Source organism: Acyrthosiphon pisum, chromosome A1, assembly GCF_005508785.2.
Source record: "Acyrthosiphon pisum isolate AL4f chromosome A1, pea_aphid_22Mar2018_4r6ur, whole genome shotgun sequence".
In the NCBI taxonomy this organism is placed as follows: domain Eukaryota; kingdom Metazoa; phylum Arthropoda; class Insecta; order Hemiptera; family Aphididae; genus Acyrthosiphon; species Acyrthosiphon pisum.
Window position 1 is genome coordinate 118,826,018 of NC_042494.1, and position 23,179 is coordinate 118,849,196.

The following is a 23,179-nucleotide window of genomic DNA, read 5'->3' on the forward strand; positions in this document are numbered from 1 at the left end:
ATATTGATAAAAATGAAAACAAAATAATATTATTTTTGATGTTAACTTTTGAATATAATTACCTAGAATAATGAACGCATTTATACAATAATATTTATAATTTATTATGTATATTATTTTCATTGTTCAAACATTAACATTTTATAAAAAAGTATTTAATTAACGAAAATAATGAAATATAATATACCTATAAAGTAAAAAAAAAATGTAACTGTCACCAATATTTTTACTATGTTTATAGGCCCCTAAAATTGTTTGGCCTCGGGCCCAAAATTATCTTAATCCAGGCTTGACTATTATGTTATTCAATTTGAATGCAATGATTGCATTCGATAAAAAACGATTCTGAGCGGACGAAAGAATATTTATGAATCATAAATATGTATTAATAAGTAGATAACTATTAATTGTAAATAATATACCTATTACCTTGTGGGAATTAGGTAATTTTTACATTTTATTCGTTTCAATCGTCATAAATAATGCGTTAGAAAAAAATAGATTAGAAAATTAAATTTCGGTGTTTTTTTCCGTGACGCTAAAAAACTATTGAGAAAATCGAAAAATGCCCTCTTTAAATTACCTACTATCTTGATCTAAATTGCTAAAAGATAAGGTACTATATTATGTTGAAATCAAAGCACTCCTTCTGGTAGAAAATTTGTTAACAGGATAAAAAGAAATAGACATTATTGTAAAAGCACTAGCTTCATCGCTCCACTCAGAATCTAAATAACAATGCATTTAATATTTTCTTTTATTTAAAAAAAATCCCATAGCAACATGGGTCAACTAATTTAAACAGTTTTTTTATTTAAATTTTTTTGTAAGACAACCTTATATTATATAATAATATGATATTATAAAACAAAAAGTTACTCAATTTTCGTGATCGAAAACAAAATGTTTGTGAAGTGAGACAGTGAGAGTTTGAAAAAAAGAAGCTAAAATCACCCTCTCGGCTTTGAGTGAGACTCTTAAGAAATCTATCAATATAACTTTAATTGAAATTGTACTGCAATTTTCTGAGATTACCATAATATGTTTAAACATTCAAACTCTTCAGCTTTATAATATTTATATATAGTACCTATTATAGATAATCTAATTAAGCATTAAAAGTAAACAAACACGTTTATGAACATTATTATTTTATAAATCTTAAAAACGTTAAGTAAAGGATAAATAATGAAAAAAGCGTTTTGAACGTAAACAAACTCAATATTTTAAGTGAACTTTCTCAAGTCTCAACACTGTTTTTTTCATAATAACCAATAGATATTATGCATAGTCGCCGGCAGAAATTCTTCTAGAAGCTTTGCATGTCTGTTAATACATAAAAATATAAAATATAGGGCATCTGTCCCAACTTGCCCCCCTCTCAGGGCGCCTAACCTAACATAACCTACCTATTATGTCATTATGTGAGACGATTTTTCAATGAAATGCAAAAAAAATTATAAAATATCAGTGAAAAATATTTCTTTAAATTTAAATTTCCTTTTTACCAGCGTAAATTCAGGGAATTTTAACGTATTAAATGTTAAATTTAACCTATTGTGTAATGTTTAAGTAAGATAATATTTTAAATCGAGTAATTTGTTATAAAAGCGCGCGTTTTACTAAACAGAGTACACAGACCTACCGTCATGGAACAAACAGTCGATGTTTTGTTCCGCCACGATACGTGCCCCGGGAGCCAAGGACGTTTTTTGGGTAAATGCTTTCGGCTTTCACCTCCGTATGCCGTTCGTGGTTCGTCAATCAGTGATGCGGTTGAATGCCGAATGGTTGTTCGTTCTCGTATCGTTTGTTGAATTCTGCGCTGATAAAAAAAAATAATAATAATAATCTAATATCATAAAAACAACTTTCGACGGTCACTCGTCAGTCGTCACTGCCCACTGGTCACTATTACTGTAACACGGCAAGACGCTAACGAGTGGTGTGTTTGCGGCGTGCGGCTGTCGATCGCGTATGTAGCTTTGCCTGAATCTAGTCACATTCGCCTACAAATAATTACTGTTGATTATTAAATATATAAAATTATTACTGCGTTAATCGAATAATCCGACGTCCGACCTACTTATTATAACTTACTAATATTATTATACATCCACACACTATGGCCGATGAAGACGCGCCACACGCCAATGGCAACGGACACGAAGAAAATGGTCATGTACCGGAAATTGAGCTCATCATTAAGGTAAGTCTTCGTTTAATATTTACGAACATTGTTAGTTTTGGCCTTTTCATTTGAAAGTTGAAAAGTTTTTACTGAGTAACCTATTCAATAACAAAATCAAACACTATAGGTGTGTTACTGTGTTGTAAGTTTTAAAGGTCTTAAATAAATATATAATGAAAAATCTCCCCAATTACACCCTTCCGTGTTTATTCCGAGCGACACTTTATGCCTACTAATATATTATGCATATAGTAAATTTATTACTTTGATTATCAAACAAATTAAATAAATTTAAAACGCCCAATACCTAGCAGGTTGGTATTTTATGAAATGACGTATTTTCATGTTAAATATTGCGTTATCTGTTACTAAAACTGACAAATTTTATTTTAGTATTATCTATACTATACATATTAAAAAAAATGTTCAGGCATCGAAATAGATGGCACAATTATCGTTCATGTAATCATATTAACATGTACCTAAATACTAAAATGTTCAATACATAAAATAAAATCTACGACCTCGTAAAATACATTACACATAATCATGACGTAAAACTTATTCAACTATAGGTAGTAAAAATGTATACCATTTTGTAACATAACATACCGGCTGCGATAATATTATGGGTAGGTAAAGTAAGGTATGTGATAAAAAAAGAGATAAATCCATTAAGTTATTGCCAATAACATAGTTGAAACGAGATAGGTTTTTTTCATTAAATTTACCAACATTTATTGATATTCAATAGCTGGTAAAAGCCAAAAGGTTTAAGTTACTGAAAAAGCTTAAAAAAAGTTACCAAATAGATTGGATTAAGAATTTAGTAATGACCCCGAGATCGTTTTGGACAAAAATTAAGAATATTAGTATCTTACTGTGGAATTATCAAAAATATCATTATTTTTAACGCTCAAAAACAAATATATTTATACGTAGAAGTTATTTAACACTGAATAATGAATACTATAACTCTTAATTATTAATTAATTGAATAATTAATTAGGTAGGTAACACTATAACAATAAGAATGACCACCCGTTGATCAGCAATCACAGTCATAATACGACTGTAATTATATATATAGATACATAAATCGATGATCCTGAATGTGTTATAAGTAATAAGTATAAGTTATTACTAATAACAGTAATATAGGTACGTAATAACTATACCTATAATATATAATAATTAGTATTAATATTGGTAGTTTTGATATTTAATAAGTGAATATATTATTACTCTTTAATATTAGTTATATATTTTGTTGATTATATGTATACTTTTAAATTATTTATCTTAAAAATGTCTCTCTAAAATTAGTTTGTTATAAACTTAAAGTTCTTGGGAAAATTTTAAAAATGTTAGGTATAACATACTTATTAATTATTGCTCATCAATGTTATATGTTTTACATAACTAAATATACGTAATATATAATAATTCAATAATAATAATATTAGTTATTCGAACAGAAAGATTATTATTCATGAATAATAGTTACCTATTTAAAATATTACGCTTAACATAGGTATTAACAGGCAAGTGGCAACCATTATCATTATCATTCATACTACATAATATACATATTGATATTTATTATGATAAATAGATTTAATTGCTTTGTCAATTATATTACATACAAGACGTGTAATACCCATTGAAACTTGTTGGGCATGTCTTTAAATAATATTTATTAGTTTTATGTGGTGTACCAAAAATGATATAAATTATTCGTTTTCATATTGTTGGACATTTTTCTCTTCCTTCTGTAAATAATATATCCCTAGCTCAATATTATTTTTCAGGGTTTAGCACCCGAATCATTTATTCGGGTTTCGGGTTTCGGGTACTGGATGTATTCGGGTGTTCAAACACCAAAATAAAAAGTTTAAACAAACATTCGGGTTTTCAAAACCACTATAATTCGGGTTAATATGGGTGTTGAGTAGTCTGGAAAAAACATAGCTTTTGATGACCCCCCGCTCCTATTATTAATAATAACAGCAACAAAAATGCGTGAGAGGTGCGTCATAGAGTGATACAAATTACAAACATGCAATTTACCACTTGCGAAGACGACGAATATAATAAAATTTTTAAAATAGGTAGGCCAATAAGGGCATTGAAGCGTAGAGAAATAAAATAAAATATAAATTATGATTTCGCGATTTTCGGAAAACTGGTAAATAGCCACGAATTACGATATTCGTTATTCGTATGATACAACACATGAAGAGTTTGTAATAATCAAAATTATTCGGGTTTCGGGTTAACCCGAATGATTTATACGGGTTTTGGTTAATACAGGTGTTTTGAAAACAGAATCATTCGGGTTATATAGGTTTCGTGTGTTTGATTTTTTATGGGTGTTTAGGGGTGTTAAGGCCTGTTTTACAATCATAGTTTAAACCTCGGTTACGCTTGAACCACTGATTTTACCAGCCGAATTCGGTGGTTTAACCTGAGTTCAACTACTGTAATATGGGCCCTTAGAGGTTCGGGTTAATTCGGGTGCAAGACCCTGTTATTTTTACATATTTATTATTATTAATCTAGTGTTATTTTAATAACCTTCAAAATAAATACAAATATAATTTAAAATTATGATAAGTAAGGTGTCCGCAAATTTTGTTGTTAGAATTCAGAACTTCATCAAATGGTTTTGTAACATAAAAAAAAAAAACTATATAATATATATAGGTATATAATTTACTATATAATTTATATAGTTATTATTAAACTCTTTAAATTGGTGTCTATTTACACTTTATTGCCCTTAGAAAAGCTATATAAAAGAGTTCAAGATTTATTACTAACTACCTATACTGCCTAATTGTTTCGAAAATTATAAAACTACCAAGTGCGTCATGTAGGGGGAGTTACAGGGTGTGCATTCGCACTTTTTTTACACAACGCCTTTGACCTTCCAAAAATAAAATGAATCGGCCGAAATGTATGTGTTTTAAATCTAACATTCAATCAAAATTTTGTATTTTTTTTACTTCTTTTCAAATACATTTTTGCTGTGGTCTAACAATTAACCAACTACAGAAGGAAAATTAATCACAACAATATAATTATTATAATATTATTATAAAGAACATAAAAATGATAAAAAGATATGTAATTATTAACTTTTACATGACACAATATGTTGTCGTTTGGACAAATTACAATCACGGAATACAAACTTAAGTCGTTCCAATCCTAAAATTGTGTTATAAAAAATCTCAAACATTTATAATTTGCCATCAAAATATCAAAAAGAAAAAGAAAGTCTAAAAATTGCATCCCTATTATAGTAGCTTACATTTTAATATAATCTTATCGCCTACCTACTTTAGTTATGTATATACCGAGTATATACTATATAATACTTCTAACTTAATCGAATATATTGTGGCCTATTAACGATTTTATTAACATTTTGATATCAACAATTAAAATACTGATAACGACCTTTAAAAAGTAAAATCCATGTTCCATTTTCCATACATATTATTCATAGAGTGTCTTGTTTGAATCTTTTAGGGACTTTTTACCTCGATTTTTACTGTTTAAGCGGATTTTTCGATTAAACAAAAGAAACTGATAGCTGCTCATATTAGTAGCTGTATAATAATTATCCGATCAGAATACAAAATAGTAAAATTATCCTGATAATTACGGATGTAATTCCAACTCTGTTCTCTAAGCCATTAGTAACTTATATCTCAAACACCCCACCTATTTAAATACTTATTACACATCATATTTATCTTTAATGGAGACTGGAGAGATAATTTAAATTAAACTCAAGACTCCATTGTCTGTGCTAATTACAGTTAATGAATAGTATACGATTGCGTAATGTATACGTTTTACTCAATTAACCCACCTAATGCCTTTTAAAATGTATTATTTTAAATACTTTATAAGAATAACGACTTCGTGGTTGTTATTGGTGACGTTTTATTTATTCATACAATATTTCGTTAAATTGTAATGTAGACATTATTTACACTAGAGTACCTTAGAGAATACAAATAATATCTATCTTATATGTTATATTATATAAAGTCGTAGGGCACGAATAATATTATTTTATAGTCACTACGATTCAGAACTTGAGTGTGATGTTCAGACTTCAGACGTATAACATTGTGCTATTGCAGTACATAATAAAGGACATGAACCTATGTAATAAAGAAATGCGAACCGGCTGCGGGTGGCGTGTTTGTGTGTATGTGGTGCTGTAACTCCCGTAGCACTTCATGGTGGTGGGTCTCGGTGCAGATGTCTCGCCCCCGCATGCCTCTTCGACCTGTCCACCCCTGGGCCCCCTATAAATACTGACTACACGTGCGCAGCCGTCGTTTATTTTCAGCTGCCTACGTCTCTGCCAGTCACAAGTTCACTATACCACAACTGCCAACTATATATTAATAATTTAACATTTAAAGCATTTTAACTATATTTTTCTTAATTTTTGAATATTACCATGGGATAAGTATTACGGAAAACAAAAATGCTAATTTTTGTTGCATATTTTTTCTTATATTATAGAAAAGGTCTAAGGTATCTATTATTGTATTAGAAATTATAGTGTACTAAGACTTAGTACTTAGTACTATGATTTTATTTATTTTTATTTCATCCAAGTACATATTTCACTGCTCTCAGATAACAGTGTTTGTACTACCTTGTCTCATATTAAATATGCATGTGCATAATTTGTCGTAGGTACATCAATGTTTTTTTTTAAGTTAGGTATAAGTATAACATCGCTTGAAATTGATTTTATTCAAAATGTCATGCAAGTTTATTAGTCTTTACCTGTTTAGTATACAGATGTAGTATCGTCTGCATAAAATTACATTTTTGCGATATCCATTAATTTTCTAAAATTAATAAATTAACTAATTTCTGTGAGACAATTTTTGATAAGCTATCTAATGTAGGAAGTATATTTTATAGTTTCACGAATTTTTGTTGAACATTTGTTGACACTGAATGACGAGTGCATGTGTATGAAAGTTATAATAAAATGTGATATCTGCATTTCGTGACTATTTAATTTTCACTTCATCTGTAAGTACGGCGTCTAAATTGGTACCTGTGTATAATATGTATAAAATATTAATATGGTTGTATAATGTATATCTGGAATCTAGATCCATATTTATTTTTCCCAATTTGTATTATGTAATAAAATGTTTAAAAATTAAAACATTTCATTTAATTGATCGAATTGATTATAGAATATTTAGCTCCAAAAAAAGGATTTAATAAGGCAATAGCCGATATCTGAATATCACTATGTTCAAGTGCAATAGATTTTATTGATTACTTTCACTAGTAGTATTTATTGTGTAATATATATTATATTTATATGCTTATAAGTTATTATGTATATATATATGTGGGTGTATCGTGTATACGTGTATTATATATGAGTTAAATGTGTAAGAATGTGTAGTTCTTTGTCTTGATATACGTCATCAGGCATGATTACTTGAATATAAATACCTTCTTTAAAAAAAAAAAAAAAAAAAATAAAACTTAAATATACCTAAATTTACCTTAGTATTAAAATGTTAATATTTTTACAAGTTTTCAGAAACATTAAAAAATTATTTAAATATAATATATACATAAACATTTCACATATAATTATGTTACTGATACAGATTTTTATTAAATTAAAAATCGTTTAAAACCAAATGATATAGTTATCTAATAACATAAATAATATCATGCAGTTGCGTGTTATTCGTAATTGTAGTATTGTACGAAGGACGAGATTGAGTGTGATTCGCATTTCGCATCACACTCAAAATATCAGGACGTCTTGTCTAATGTGATATTCACTTTGAGAAGAATGTTTGTCACGTGAAATTTGAAAAGGATTCTAGTTTTTCTCTCAGAAAACCGTATTTCTCGTTCTAAACGTATTTTTCTCTAATCGAGTCTCCCAATTTAATTACTATAGGTATTTAAAAAAAACACCTCATTACTGTATTTACAATTAATCTTTTAAGTTATTTTGTGGTATCGGTGAAAAACGTGGTAGTAAACACTTATTATTAGAAATGTACTCACTTTTTACCAAATAGTATAACAAAATTACAAAAAAATAGTTGCTTTAAAATTAAAAATACACCATAAATATATCTTAGATTTTACCCATTATATTGTTATATTTAAAAGCAAACATGTTTTATTGTATTTGGAATTTTTCTACTAGGTAACGATTGTTAGCAGTTATAATAGAATTTCAATAGACAATGACTACTATTCCATTGTTCGTACTTCGATTTGTAGCTTTAACTAAAATTATGAAATAAAAGAAGACATGTAGGCTACCTTGCTATATCTAGCTTATATGTTATGTATAAAATAAATATGAACAAATATTGTTGGTTTTTATAAGTAGGTATCTCATTTATTAATTGTTTTTATATTCATATAATATATTTTTTGTATCTTATTTGAATAATTATAAAGAAACATGAATACAATTTTATATTTTTATATACGTACTTATGTATAACTGTATAAGAACATATATAATATCTCTTATACCTATATCACAGGGGTGGATTTAAGTGGAGGGGGGCGACGTGGGAAACCCCCCTTGGGATTTTTAAAAAAATTAGTATTAATTAGTTAATTTCACTAAGTAGATAATACGGTGTAGAAATTATGATTTCACCAATACACTGAGCATAATAATACTAACATTTCAGAAATAAAATATTCCAAAAATTCGCTTGGGAAGTAAGCTACATTCGTTCCTAAGTTTTAATGCGTATACCGCTACACAAAATTATTAAAGAATCAGCCTTCTTATCGCTCCTTTGCGGCCTATGCTCGCATTAAATGCCGTAAAATAAAGTCTCAACAATTTCTTATTCAAAGATCGGAAGTTACCACACCGTAATATCTACATCGTGAAATTAACTAATTTAAAAAATAAAAAATATTAATAAGATTATTTAATTAATCATATTAATTACAATAAAATTGTTAATCAATGTTTGTTCAGAGTATTTAAACTGAACTTGGATTCTCATATGAACTCATATAAGTTAATTATTAATTAATATAGAAATAAAATTGTTATTGTACTTTATACATCGCTCAAAAATATTACTACTCGCCACCCCATTTAAACAAGCTTTTGATCCGCCCCTGCTATATCAAGTAAGTACTAAAATATTTTTCTCTAGTTTTAAATATATTTTGATTTTAATAAACCAATAGGTAATTAATGAACTGATTTACATTTATAGTATATGCGACACGCGTATATATATTGTATAATATATAGATAGTCATAAGTAAAAAAACTGTTCGTGTAATTAAACGCATTTAAAAAATGTTTTATTTAATATTTTTATAATGTACTAAACTTTTTGCAAAATACAAACATACTCAGTCGACAGTCACTCAGTAATTAGTAAAAATTATAGCTATATTCTTAACAATTAGACCTGGTGGCTAGTTTTGCTTGTTAGGTCAAGGCAGCAATTAATCACGCCACAATAGGTATCGGCATACATCCGGCTATGGAGATTTAGTGTTCCACGTTAAATAGAATTTACATCACAATACTGATAGCCTAGTGGTTTAACATACCTATATGAAATGGCATTAAATGTACCTATGCTCATTGTTTATAACTTGTCAAGTAGATACCCAAGCAAATATTTAATTTAAGCTTTAATGGCTTTATATGTAAGGGTTTTCTTTTACTGTCACAGTTACATATGGATAAAGTGTTTTTAATATACAAGCGAATTAAACTTTAGACATACTAAATTATTATATAATATACATCTATTATATTATAATATAATACCTATATAGGTAAGTACCATGTAAGAATTTAAATATTAAATGATCATAGTATATATTTAATGCCGGTTTTACTCCAAGCTGACAAAATGGCAACTTCCTTATTTCCCAGAAAATCGGTGACTAAGTGGGTTAAATTTCGTGACATAATCCATTCTGGTGACACGATGTTCGTGTATTTGAGGACATTTTTCGTATACGCTCAAAAGCGGAAAACATCAAGTGTTTATGTTTTGTTCTCGTTTTTGACAACATTTATGTATTTAGTGTGAACGTGTTGTCGAAACATTCAAAAAATTACTTTAGGATTTATTTTTTAATGAATTCCAATATAATTTTCAAACTTGTAATTCAATATGATCTTACCTTTTAACATTTTGTACATTGTACTATGAACTTATGAATACAAAAATAGTTTATTTTTAGGTAGGTACAGTGTATTAAACTGCCTATTAAAGAATTTTTAAACGGTTGAATATCGTCTTTTGGATATTCGATATAGATGCATCATAATTACTAATGACCTATATATTATATTATCTTGTGATTTTTTTCTACCTCTACCACCTATATTTTCTTGTGTATTTTGTATTTTTTTTTTATTTGATTATTACAACATATTATAAAGCACATAATACACCATTGCAATATTAGTTTATATAGTAAATGTTATTCTATAGTATGTGTGTGTGTGTGTGTGTGTGTGTGTGTGTGTGTGTGTGTATCATAGTTTTTTAATACACTATGTATATTACCTCGTATATTACTTTATAATAATGGTAGTAAAAAATTAAAACCATTACAGTTAATATTATCATTGATTATAAATACTATATACTATATACTAAATACTAAATACTAGTATTTATAATCAATGATATTATGTTAATGCTATTTCTTATTTGTTGACTCGTATTTATCCAATTGATACAACTAAACGCCTATAGGTTAACGCGCCCGGTGTTAATATATAATTTTGTCCTCAAAAATACACTTTACAGGAATAATTATTCTGTTCTATATAGATTCTACACCAAATTTAATTTTTTTTTCTTTTAATGAGGGCAATATTCTACAGCCCACTGTTTCTAATATTTTATCTCAAATTTTATAGGTAATATGTCTATTAAAATAAAATGAAAAATCGGAGTTCAATGCGGGCTGTAGAAAGTAGCTTATCTTTTGGATAAAAAAAAAACAGGTATCACTTATCAGAATCTGACAGTTCTAGAAGGCTTGAAAGTTTGTTGATTATTCTAAAAAGTAATTTTTGTTAATATAATACACCGAACATACCCCCCCCCCCCCCCCTAAATAGGTATCATTCAGAAGATTAGTGGAAATGTATTAATTAAGGTGCCAACTAAAATATAAAATTATTATAGTATAATTTTCAAATTTGATAGAATTGCGGAAAATTTGAAAAATTGGCCCCGGGCCTTTAATACTCCATCTTATAACTTCCGTATTAATCGTATAACGTCCATAGGTACGTATTAATCGTATTATGTCATAGGTACTATAAGACGTTTTATATAGTTGTTTCATTCTAGGACAACATTTCTTATGCCTTATTGTATATTCTCACTGTAAATAGTATCTATTTACTGTTTGTCATTTTATACGATGTTTTGTTCTCCTATTGTTAATGTGCTACGGTTTGACCGTTTATCATCCGTTGACGTGATTTCTTTCCCTTCTTAATTTAGGCCTCGTGCCGTTTCTGGCGTTTAAATTCTATGCTGAGAAATTGATACTCGCCATATTTTGTTAGCAGTCCTGTAAAGTATTTAAGTAAAAGTATTTGAGTAAAAGTATTCAAATACTTTTTTAAGTATTGAATAACTTTTTAAATACTTTCAGCATGAAGTATTTTGAATGGTATTTTAAATACTTTTTGGTATTGAATACTTCGGTTTTTTATTTCGAACATTTTATTTTTATTCGAAATAATTGGTTGGAAAAATATTATTGTCAACTACAATAATAGAATAATGGTTTTATTTAATATTCTGTATTTCTGTGTAAGCCGAAGCCCAAAGGTTTGTGAAAACCAGATTTTTAAAAAAAGTTATTGAATATTGAATAACAATATTCCCTTTAAAATTATTAGATAACTACTTCCTATGTGTTTATATTACGATAATTAGAAACCCATTTTAAAAACAAAAAGTATTTGAAAAGTATTTGAAAGTAGTATTTAAAATACTTTACAATTAAAGTATTTGAATAGTATATTAAATACTTAAAAAAAAATGTATTTGAGTATTTACTCAAGTACTTTTTAAAAGTATTCTTTACAGGACTGTTTGTTAGACAATGTGAAATAAATCACTCTAGAGTCCGATCCAGACGAAAATAAGACTTATGGAATTTGTGTATAAATGCTTTTATAGTGGCTTTTATAACGTTGTATTATAAATCATAGATATGTAGATTATAATAATAAGAATCCATTGATCATAGTTCATATTACTAGGTGCCTATATTATGTATTTTTAAATACCAACACCAACACAAATACTGTTGAATTGATTTTTTTTTACTAATAAATATTTTTTTCACTGTACTAAATGATTTGCAAATGATGTTTTACCGTATATATTACTCAAACCTACCACTCCATTGTCCGTTCGCGATTCGCAAAATAATTGAATTATTTGAGATTCCGATGAATGTATTGTTTTTACAGTAATGTGTTTTTTTCTGTGTACAGTGTACTGTACACGGTTTATAATGGAAAAAAATAGCTTCGATCTTCAATTTCGAGAGTGATTTCTGAAGGTGGACAATTTGATCTAGTTGGTACTTTTTTTGGAAGGGGGGGGGGGGCTCAAAGGTAAAAAATGAACAGTACGTCTCAAAACAGGCTTTATTCATTCAAAATTTAATTCGATTGTTAATTGTAATTCAAAAACAAATAATCTTAGTGACTTGTCATTTTTAACAAATGTACCTATATACCTACAACAAATTTCAAGATGTGATATAATTTTCACAAATGATTTCCCTTTTTGAGCTATTTATACATTTTTGAAATTGTGTACCTACTTTTTATTTTATTTTTTTCATTTAGGTAAGTATATATGATACATTTTTTTTTCAGTAAAATAAAATTTAACATACATTTTTTATGAGTTATATACATATAGTACATACCCTAATCAAAAAGCGTTGAAATTTTTATTTCCAATAAAGTTCCAAAATCCTACATACCTGTGTGACATGGTTAGTAGATGTAAAATAACAGATATTAACATTAGAACTATATATTATATTATATTTTGATAATTTATTATTGACAATTTTATAAGATTGAAAAAATCTACTTATTTATTAAAATTATAATTTATTAATTTCTATTATATTTATTGACAATTTTTATAAGATCGACATTTTTAAATAGCTACTTATATAAAATATTAATTTTGGCGCTTATGTTCTACACATTTTAGCGCAAATGATATGTCATTTTTGTACCTTTGGAGCTTGTTTCATATAGCCTATCGTTTCTTTATTTCTTAGGGTCATCTCGTATAACTATAGTAATTTTATTATAATATAAGACTTATTTATCTGCAGTAGATACATTATTTTACTGATGGGCACAAGCCTGTATCTCATTAAATATATAAATTAACGATAGTTATATAAGCTATAAATTATGAGCATACGTATATACGTTATATTTTATGATTATAACATTATGTGTAGGTACTATTATTTTTTTATAAGAATATTTATCTCCATTTATAGTGAACTTAACATAAACTTAATACTGTACCTTTTTAATTTATTAAGTTAGCCATACTGTAGTATTTATACCACGTGTTTGTTTTTATTTAAAGATATACGAACATAAGTTGTCTTAGAATGCAGACGGTCTACTGAAGGGGATATTTTATTAATAATGACTGACTATGGACTATTCGTGTCTGTAGTATATCTTGTGCAATGTATGCGAACTGATAAAATAAACTATGTATTTTCTGAAATGTTAACAGTCATATCTTAAATTTAAAGGAATGATTTAAATTGAGAATTTATCAGAAATCAGAAAATCAGAAACCATCAACCCTAGTTAAAAATAATAATATGTTTCGCCTATATCTCATTTAGGCACAACAATAATATGTAATAGTAAATACTTGTTATATTCATTGTATATTATTTGTGTATATGAGTCTTGCAGTCGTGTAAATTACGTTATACCTTTATAAATTGTAATTATATCAAAAATCAATAATAGTATTTCTGTAAGGTATAGTTATAGTATATGTATTCTAATTTTTGTATTCTATGTATTAATTTCTATACTCTAATTAAATATTTTTATGTTTTAACTATTAAATATTTTTTACTAAAAGTAAAGAAAAACAGGTGAGCAAGTGGGTACCGCTCTGCTGTACTGTAGGTATCGAATAGATCACTGTAATGGATGTGTTAAATTTTAATTCAATGATATAAAGTCTTTGTATACGAAAATCGATTCTGAGCAATGACTGTCCATATATTATATTACCATTGATTATGAATACTATATAGATGTCCAACTGCGGTACAAAATACTTATATTTTATAATCAAAGTTATTATTATAGTAATTGTGATTATAATCACCTGTAAGACGATTTAGATTTACAATTGGACTCGAAAGGTCCAACCCGGGGAGGTGTTCAAACAGAGATTTTGATATCTACGATGGAAATTTTCGTTTATAAATGGGTGATATTGGTTATAAGAGAAATAATAATTAGTAGAAATAGTATTTTATTTGTATATTGGTTGCTATTGGTTAATCGGGCACATCAAGCATGCGCACTACGGAATTTTCGCACAATACATACTTGATTGAGTTGTACTTACTGTAGCAAGTTACACCCAATTGGAATTGAACAATCACAATTTTTTTAAGAGTTGACATTTTTTACGGTCAACGAAGTGTGCGGGATCAGAGCTAAATGAGTCAAAAATTAGAAAAATATGGCATTTACGCTCGCATTTACGTTTTGTATAAATATATTTATTAAAAATACAAATCTTTGGCCTGGACAACGTCGGGCAGAACAGCTAATATTTTATAATATTATTACTATTAAAGTAATTTATTTTACTTTCAGTATTATATAGAAAGTTAAATTAATTTTTTCAAAAACATTACATTTGAAAATGCCATTGTGTGTATAAAATATATTTTAATAAATAATAATATACCTACATTAAAAGTACCCACAAATAATATTTTTAAATTACAAAAAAATAACTAAAATCATTATTTTCTATTTAAATCAGGGATGGAAAACGTTTTTAATTTTTTCGTTTTCGTTTTTGTTTATTGATTTAAAAAATATCGTTTTTGTTTAACGTTTTTAAACGTTTTTGATTAATGTTTTTAAAAACGTTATTTTTCTTTATTGTTTTTGATTAACGTTTTTAAAAACGTTATTTTTCAATATTGTTTTTGATTAACGTTTTTAAAAACGTTATTTTCCAATTGTTTCTTAATAACGTTTTTAATAATATATTTTTTTTTTTTATATTATATTCTTATAACTTATAACTTTTAAGTTATAATAGTAACGCGCAATATAGAAATGCACTTAAAAGTTGAAAATTAAAATTAATTATCATAGATATAAAAAAAAAAACAATATTATCAAAAACGTTATTTGGAAACAATAGGCAAATAACGTTTTTAAAAACGTTATATAAAAACAATATATATTATATTCTTATAATTTATAACTTTTAACTTTTAAGTTATAAATGTAACACGCAATACAGAAATGCACTTAAAAGTTAAAAATTACAATTAATTATTCTTAATATTTAAATTTTAAATCAAAATTATAATTTATATAAAAATTAGAAAATTCAAAATTTCTAATTTCAAATTAAAATATTTTTAAAGTTAAAGATTAAAAAGTAAAGACAAGTGAATATTTTTTCAAAAATTTTTTTTTCGTGGTATAATTTAATAATGTATACTATAATTTATTTTCGTTTTCGTTTTTGATTTCGTTATTAAATTTTTTTCGATTTTTGTTTTTTTTCGTTTTCGTTTTATTAATTGTTTTCGTTTTTTGTTTTTTTTCCGTTTAATAACGTTTTTTAAAAACGTTTTCCATCCCTGATTTAAATACAGGGCGCGGAAAATAAACTTCTACATTTCCGACGTGAATTAAAAAAAAAACTATACAAGATAATATGAAATCTTTTTTTTTATCAAAATTACATTAAATACGGTTTTTTTAAAGTTATTTTTTAAAAATTATATCGTCCAAATGATTGCCTTTTCGAGCGACGCACATTTAGAGTCGAAAGTTTTCCATTACTCACGCCAGAATATTGAGTGGAATCCCAGAGATTACTTGACGAATAGCCTAGTTCTTCAATGGTTCTAGGTCGATATTTGATAACTTCAGCTTTGAGGTATCCCCATAAGAAATAGTCACATGGGATCAAATCAGGGGAGCGAGGAGGCCATGCAATGTTTTCCCTTGAGGAGATCAGGCGACCAGGAAACATTTTTTGTAAAATATTGTGAGAAAAACGGGCCACAGCGGCACAGCTCCCCATCCTATTGAAACCAGAAGGCATCAGTATTTTCATACTCTTCAATTTTCGGGCGTAAAAAGTTTTCCAACACCTCGGAGTACCGATTGGAAGTCACAGTAACTGAAAAAAAATGTCTCCAAATGAGCGTCGCTCAAAAAAGCAATATTAGATAAATTAAGACGATATAATTTTTAAAAAATACCTTTCAAAAAACCTTATTTAATAGAGTTTCAATAAATAAATTATAAATGTCCATATATTGTAGTATTTTTTCACCTCGCAAATGTGGGAATCCATTACGCCGCATCATGTATATCATTTTTAGATTTTTTGGTTCCAACATGAAATACTTATGAGTTATGAGAAAACTTATTTTATATTTTCAATCCTTAGCTAAACAAATTGAACATTTCATACATTTTTAACTATAAAATAATTTGCAAATTTTCATGATTTAAAAAAATGTCAACATTGGAGTTTTAAAGCATATAAAAAATCTTTAATATTTTAAACTGGTATTATAATATTTTATGTTTTATTAAATGTTCAAGCTTTTAGTACCCGCTAAATAAATGTATAGAAAAAAAACAAAGAACAAAATGTCAAATGATTACAAATAGCACAACAAGATTCAAAATTGTTTATTGAAAATTTTAAGTATTTACGGTTATTTGTTTTTAAGTTACACCAAAAAAAAATCGATTTCGATTAAAATTAAAATCACAATATCGATTTTGTCATAAACAGGTTTTGCGTAATAATTCATAGTCAGTTTTTAAGAAAATTGATATTGTAATTTTAATGTAATAAAATGTAACTGTAGATACATAAAATATTCACAAAATATCATGTACCTATAGGTACAGTATACATGGTAATATGATATCGATAATACAAATAGTATATAAAAATAGTAAATAGTATATAGTATATATATAAAAAAAAAGTACAAATAGTATATATATAACCTAACCTATTATATTATTATGTTATACACAATCCCACTATAAGTTCGGAATTTATGGTAATTTAAAAATACAAAGGTACAATTTTTTTTATAAGCGTGTTTTAAAAATCAAATTTTTACAAAATTCGAGGAAAAAACGAAATTGTGAAATTTTTTAGTTAATATTAAGGTTTTTAAAATGTAATATAGATATACCGTTTCTGATAACTTTCCTACAACTATAGGTATCTAAAAATCTCAAAAAATAATTTAACGTATTTTTTTTGCAGACTTCAATATTTCAAGTTCAAATTTAGACGAAATCTATACGAAACTGATACTTATTCAAATGAACAATTCAATTTTTTCCATTCATAGAAAAATAAAATAAAAATATAAGTTCAGAATAATTTTATCATTGAATTTAAATTAGGTAACACATTTAAATGACGATGTACACTCGATACCTACGATTCAACAGAGCGAGTTCCCCGGTTTCTATTCTTGAGCATTATTATTTATATTATTTAATATAGGTATACCGTTTCTCATAACTTTCCTACAATTATAGGTACCTAAATATCTCAAAAATAATTTAACATATTTTTTTTGCAGACTTCAATATTTCAAGTTCAAATTTAGACGAAATCTATACGAAACTAATACTTATTCAAATGAACAATTCAATTTTTTCCATTCATAGAAAAATAAAATAAAAATATAGGGTCAGAATAATTTTATTATTTAATAATGTATAATGTAAAAATGACAATTTTTATTTTAAAAACTTAGTAGGTATTTTTAATTTTAAAACCACAATAACTATGAAACACTTTAAAAAGTCAAACAAAATAGTTTTGTTTGATTTTTATAATTTTAATAATAATAATTATAAAAATATAATATTTTATAATGGAATCAAAGTTCGTATTTGTCTTAATTTAGTTTCACTATTCATGATATGTTTAAGGTACATAAATCTTATTGTAGGTACATTATTTAACAGTTTATGGTTTCATTGTGAATTGTGAGTAAACAAAGTCTCATATCATCCTATATTTGTGGTTTTTTTTACAACTAATTGTTTAAATAATCTCGAAATTAAATTTTTTCATCACAGTTGATTTCTCTACTTTCAGCTCGACTTAAAAAAATGTTTCTTAGTTGACATATGATATGTTTATCAATTACCTGAACAGTCAATAGGAAGAATTTAACTTTACCTGTAGTAAACATATTTTAGTATTCGTATACATCATCGGTTGAGCCCTATATTGTTCTAGGTTCGGGTCGTGGCACCTATTTTGCTTTCTCCTTGTCATACAATACTATTCAATGTTGTTTTGCTTTCTCTCACATATGAGTATTTATATGACCCATGGTCATGAACGGATATAAGTTTACGGTATATGTAAATGTTGTCATGGTTCATTTGTTTTCTGTTTGTGGACGAGAAATCAGTCCTTATGCATATGGTCAGCATGGATTTAATAATTGACTTATCTATGTTTACTCCATTATTTATTATGAATAGGTGCGCAATAAAAACCTATATCATAATTTTAAACAAATGTTTAGAATGAACTGAATGTTCTTATAAATTATTATATTTCTTCTTTAATTATTAATTCATATGTTCATTACATTACTTTTTATATTTACAATTATTTCCTAATTATAAATTCCAAACTTATAAGTGGTTTCATTATTGCTTATTAGTTGTATGGATGTCTAAATCGATCGTTTTAAAAATTACAATAGGTAATAAAAAATGTAGGTATTTTCTTTTTTATAACAAGTAAATTTGTTCAATACTCCAATATATAAAATCTAAATTCTAAACATTAATAAAGTTGTGATCTATATTATTAATGATACCTTATTTTATACATCATATACAACAATGTATCTTATTAAACAACTTTCAATTCATTTATGTATATTAAAAAAACTGAATATTAAATTGCTAAATAATTATTTTTTTTAAATACTGTTGTTACTTTAAAGATCGCTTTTCGACATTTCATATTTTCGTTGAGGTATAAAATAATGTATATATGTAATTTATATATTTTATTAATGTTTCAAAAATTAATATATTCTATGAATATAATTTTTTATAGAAATTCTAAGATAATTAACTTAATTAAGACCATAATATAATATATATATATATATATATATAGATACACAATGCATATTTACTATTTAGATTTTACAGATAGGAATAGGATAAACTATTATTTGTTTTAAAGTTGCCCATCCTAAATGTTATAAATTGTAGTTTATAATATTTTATTTTATATTTTTTTATTTAATCACTATTTATTATTTATTGGTATTTTGTTTTCGAAACTTGAACTTAACAAAATATTGACTTAAAATATGTTAGATTGATAAAAATCAATATATCTGGGTAAAATAAAAACGAGAAGTCGCTCCGCATTGCTGACTGAGTCAGCAGTATAATAGGTGTTGAATGTCCATCATCATTGAGTAAGGTTACTGTAATGAATACGTTAACTTAAAATTTAATTCAATGCTAAATCATTATATGTATATGCAAAATGGTTCTAAGCGGGCACAGTCTATATTCTATATTTCAAAGGGTATTTAATTATATATTTATACAATTATATTTCCCTTGGTAATTTATTTTTCTACAAGTTATAGGTACGCGTTCAGTAGGTTGAACTATTTTTTTGTTGTATGAACAAAATCATTTGAGGATAAATTGTTTGAATATCCAATTTCGTCAAAATTATAAAAATTAATGAGACTTAACGGTAAACTTTTTTTATCCCAGCCTCTAACCTAACCTATAACAAAAACGTTGTGTTAACATTATAGACGATATTAACATTTATAGAAAGAAAGTCAAAAAACAAAATAATTCCTAGTTCAAAAAAATTCAAAATATTTTGATAATTTTACCATATCTAGGAAGTGCAATTATAAATATTTAATAAAAATGTCAAGTATCTATTGTCTGATTTTTAATTACAAAAAAAGGTAGGTACTTACTATAGTAATTTAACTTTTCGGTACTTTGAATAAGACAAATTTTATTGAATACCTACGTTGTCATCTTATAAATGGTTAATTAAATATTTTAATTTTTATAGTTTGCTGTCAAAATAATATTAAAAATTATACGTTTGGCCAATGATTGACCCAGTTTCAATGATTTAATTTTTATGCAGAATATTGTATTACGTAATTTTGTTTTATAATGTAATTTATGCATGCAACTAAATCATAGATAATATATAGTATATTTGAAATGTTAGGTTGAGATAGGTCATATACGTATAGTGTATAACCATATAGGTATCTAAAAACCGCTTCAAAATATTTCCGCGAACTGTTATTGAACTTTTAGTATTATATATTATATCGCCCTGCGGGTCTTACACAGAATGTTGCCCAACATTGGCAACACTACGGCTATAATATATAATATCTCTACGGAAACGTTTCTTATAATATGTATATATATATATATATATTATATTATATAGGTACATGTGAAATAATATAGGCTCAGATAACTAGTTTTATAAAAATATAAAAACCCGTTCTGGATATGTAAGGAAATTGTGAAAGTAGTTTGTCGCCTTTACTATAGACTTTACGATCTTATATTATGTTCTTAAAACTGTCGCTTTCATTCGAATGTATTTAATGATTACCTTACACTCGTGGGTCATGACCCTGTGCTGCATACGAACGAGAGGTTTAACTAAACATTTAGTCAAACATTTTTCGTTTTTAAATATATACATGATCATTGGTGAACTATTGTGCCTATATAGTGGTTAGCCCACTGCTCGCCTCTTTTTTACGAATTACGCATTAAGTGAAAACTTAAAAATAATGCGCTTGTTACATTTCAACGACATGTTAAATTCAAACATATTATTTATGTTATATACGATGATAATTATTTTTAACTATATTCAGTAAGATACCGAAAAAGTATCTCTAGAAAAAAACAATCGATTCCTTACAGGCAATTAATTTCTTATAGTTGCAAACAATTTATTACTATTATAAATTATTATTGGCCTATATATAAATTTAACATAAGAAGGGGTAGATACTGATAAAATGTAATTAAACTGTTTACCATATTGTAGTATACTAGTTTTCCACCTTAGATTCTAATTAGATTACACAACATGAAAATATCTTATTAAAACTATTAAAAACACTATCCTATTTGTATATGCGAGTTGAACGGTTCAATGTGTATTCCAACTACCCAGTGATATAATGTAGTGAAGGATATCCTTGTGCTATGCGAATTTCTAAAGTATGATAGTAAATAGTCAATATAAACTTTGAATTGTCTGTATCCAGTGCCATGACGTGAGCTAAGTAAAAAAAAATAATAATAAATGCATGACAATGTGTGTACTGTGTATAGTATATCCAAGCAGGAGTTGCCTATTTAAACTGTGTAAAATACAGGTAAATTTGTTATACGACATAACTAATTTTCTGATGCATAAATTAACTCCTAGTAAACTCCAAAACATCAGAAATATTGTGTAGAACGTGCTTTTGTAAAAATCATCAAAATCGTACGTTTAAAAATTAAGTTATAAATGAAAAAGTGGGAACTATTTTATGGAAATTTATATTAATTTCAGAATCACGGTAGCTGTCGTCGTCGTCGTAGTCGTCGTCGCATCAGCGTTGCCGAGGTTACTAACAATATTACCGTTTTTATAGATTATTATGTAAATACTCAATATTGAATAACGATAAAAATTAGTGATATCACAACAAAAACCCTTCGTAAACTATGTGTAAAAATGGCTAAGTAAAAAAAATATAAGATCTTTAAGCACTATAAATATGTGATATCATGAATAAATACTAAGTATATTAAATTTAAGTAAACTTATTTTGTTTCAATAATGTATTTACTTGGCAAGGAATTATTTAGAGTAGTATATAAATATTAATAATAAATAAATAATAAAAAGTTATATTTTAATAGTCCTTCGCCATTTAATTATTTTGTTCATCACACTTAGTTTCTTTTGAGAAATAATTCCTCGTCACGTAAATAAATTATTGAAACAAAATAAGTTTACTTAAATTATATATACTTAGCATTTATTCATGATATCACATCTTTATAGTGCTTAAAGATCTTATATTTTTTATTTGGCCATTTTTACACGTAGTTTACGAAGGGTTTTTGTTGTGATTGTATTATACACACAATACACATAATATTATATACTCATTGCATTAGATTTGTAAGTACTTATAGTTCATCAGTATAATATTATAATACATAAAATTACATTTAAAAATCATTTAGTATATCAAATACTAATTTTATTTTAACATTATTATCCCTGCAACTTATAAAACGTAAAATAATTTCTTAATTTTGTATTTTTTTTTTATTTTTTTTTTTATTATTATTATTTTAAATTAACTGGGTAAAATATTTTGTCATACAAATATTTAACTTAATTAAAACATATAGCTATAGATATATTGGGCACTCGCATATATAGCTATATACTTTAGTCGGTATATAGGCATAGGCTATATTGACTTAGACTACTATACTATATATATATTATAATATTATGATTCTTGGCCTTTTAATTATAT

General features: G+C 26.4%; 1 protein-coding gene across 2 annotated transcripts in view; it reads left to right on the top strand.

Annotated features, from left to right (window-relative positions):
• Window positions 1–1,752: 1,752 nt before the first annotated feature.
• The window catches only part of LOC100165828 (chloride intracellular channel exc-4), a 29,968-nt gene continuing 8,541 nt past the window's right edge, over window positions 1,753–23,179 (top strand). The window contains exon 1 of one of the 2 annotated variants that reach the window (XM_008183569.3): window positions 1,753–2,209. In XM_008183569.3, coding sequence (XP_008181791.1) covers window positions 2,126–2,209 — 84 coding nt within the window. In that variant the 5' untranslated portion in view covers window positions 1,753–2,125. The remainder of the gene's footprint in view (window positions 2,210–23,179) is intronic. The other variant, XM_001945320.5, reaches the window with a different exon arrangement.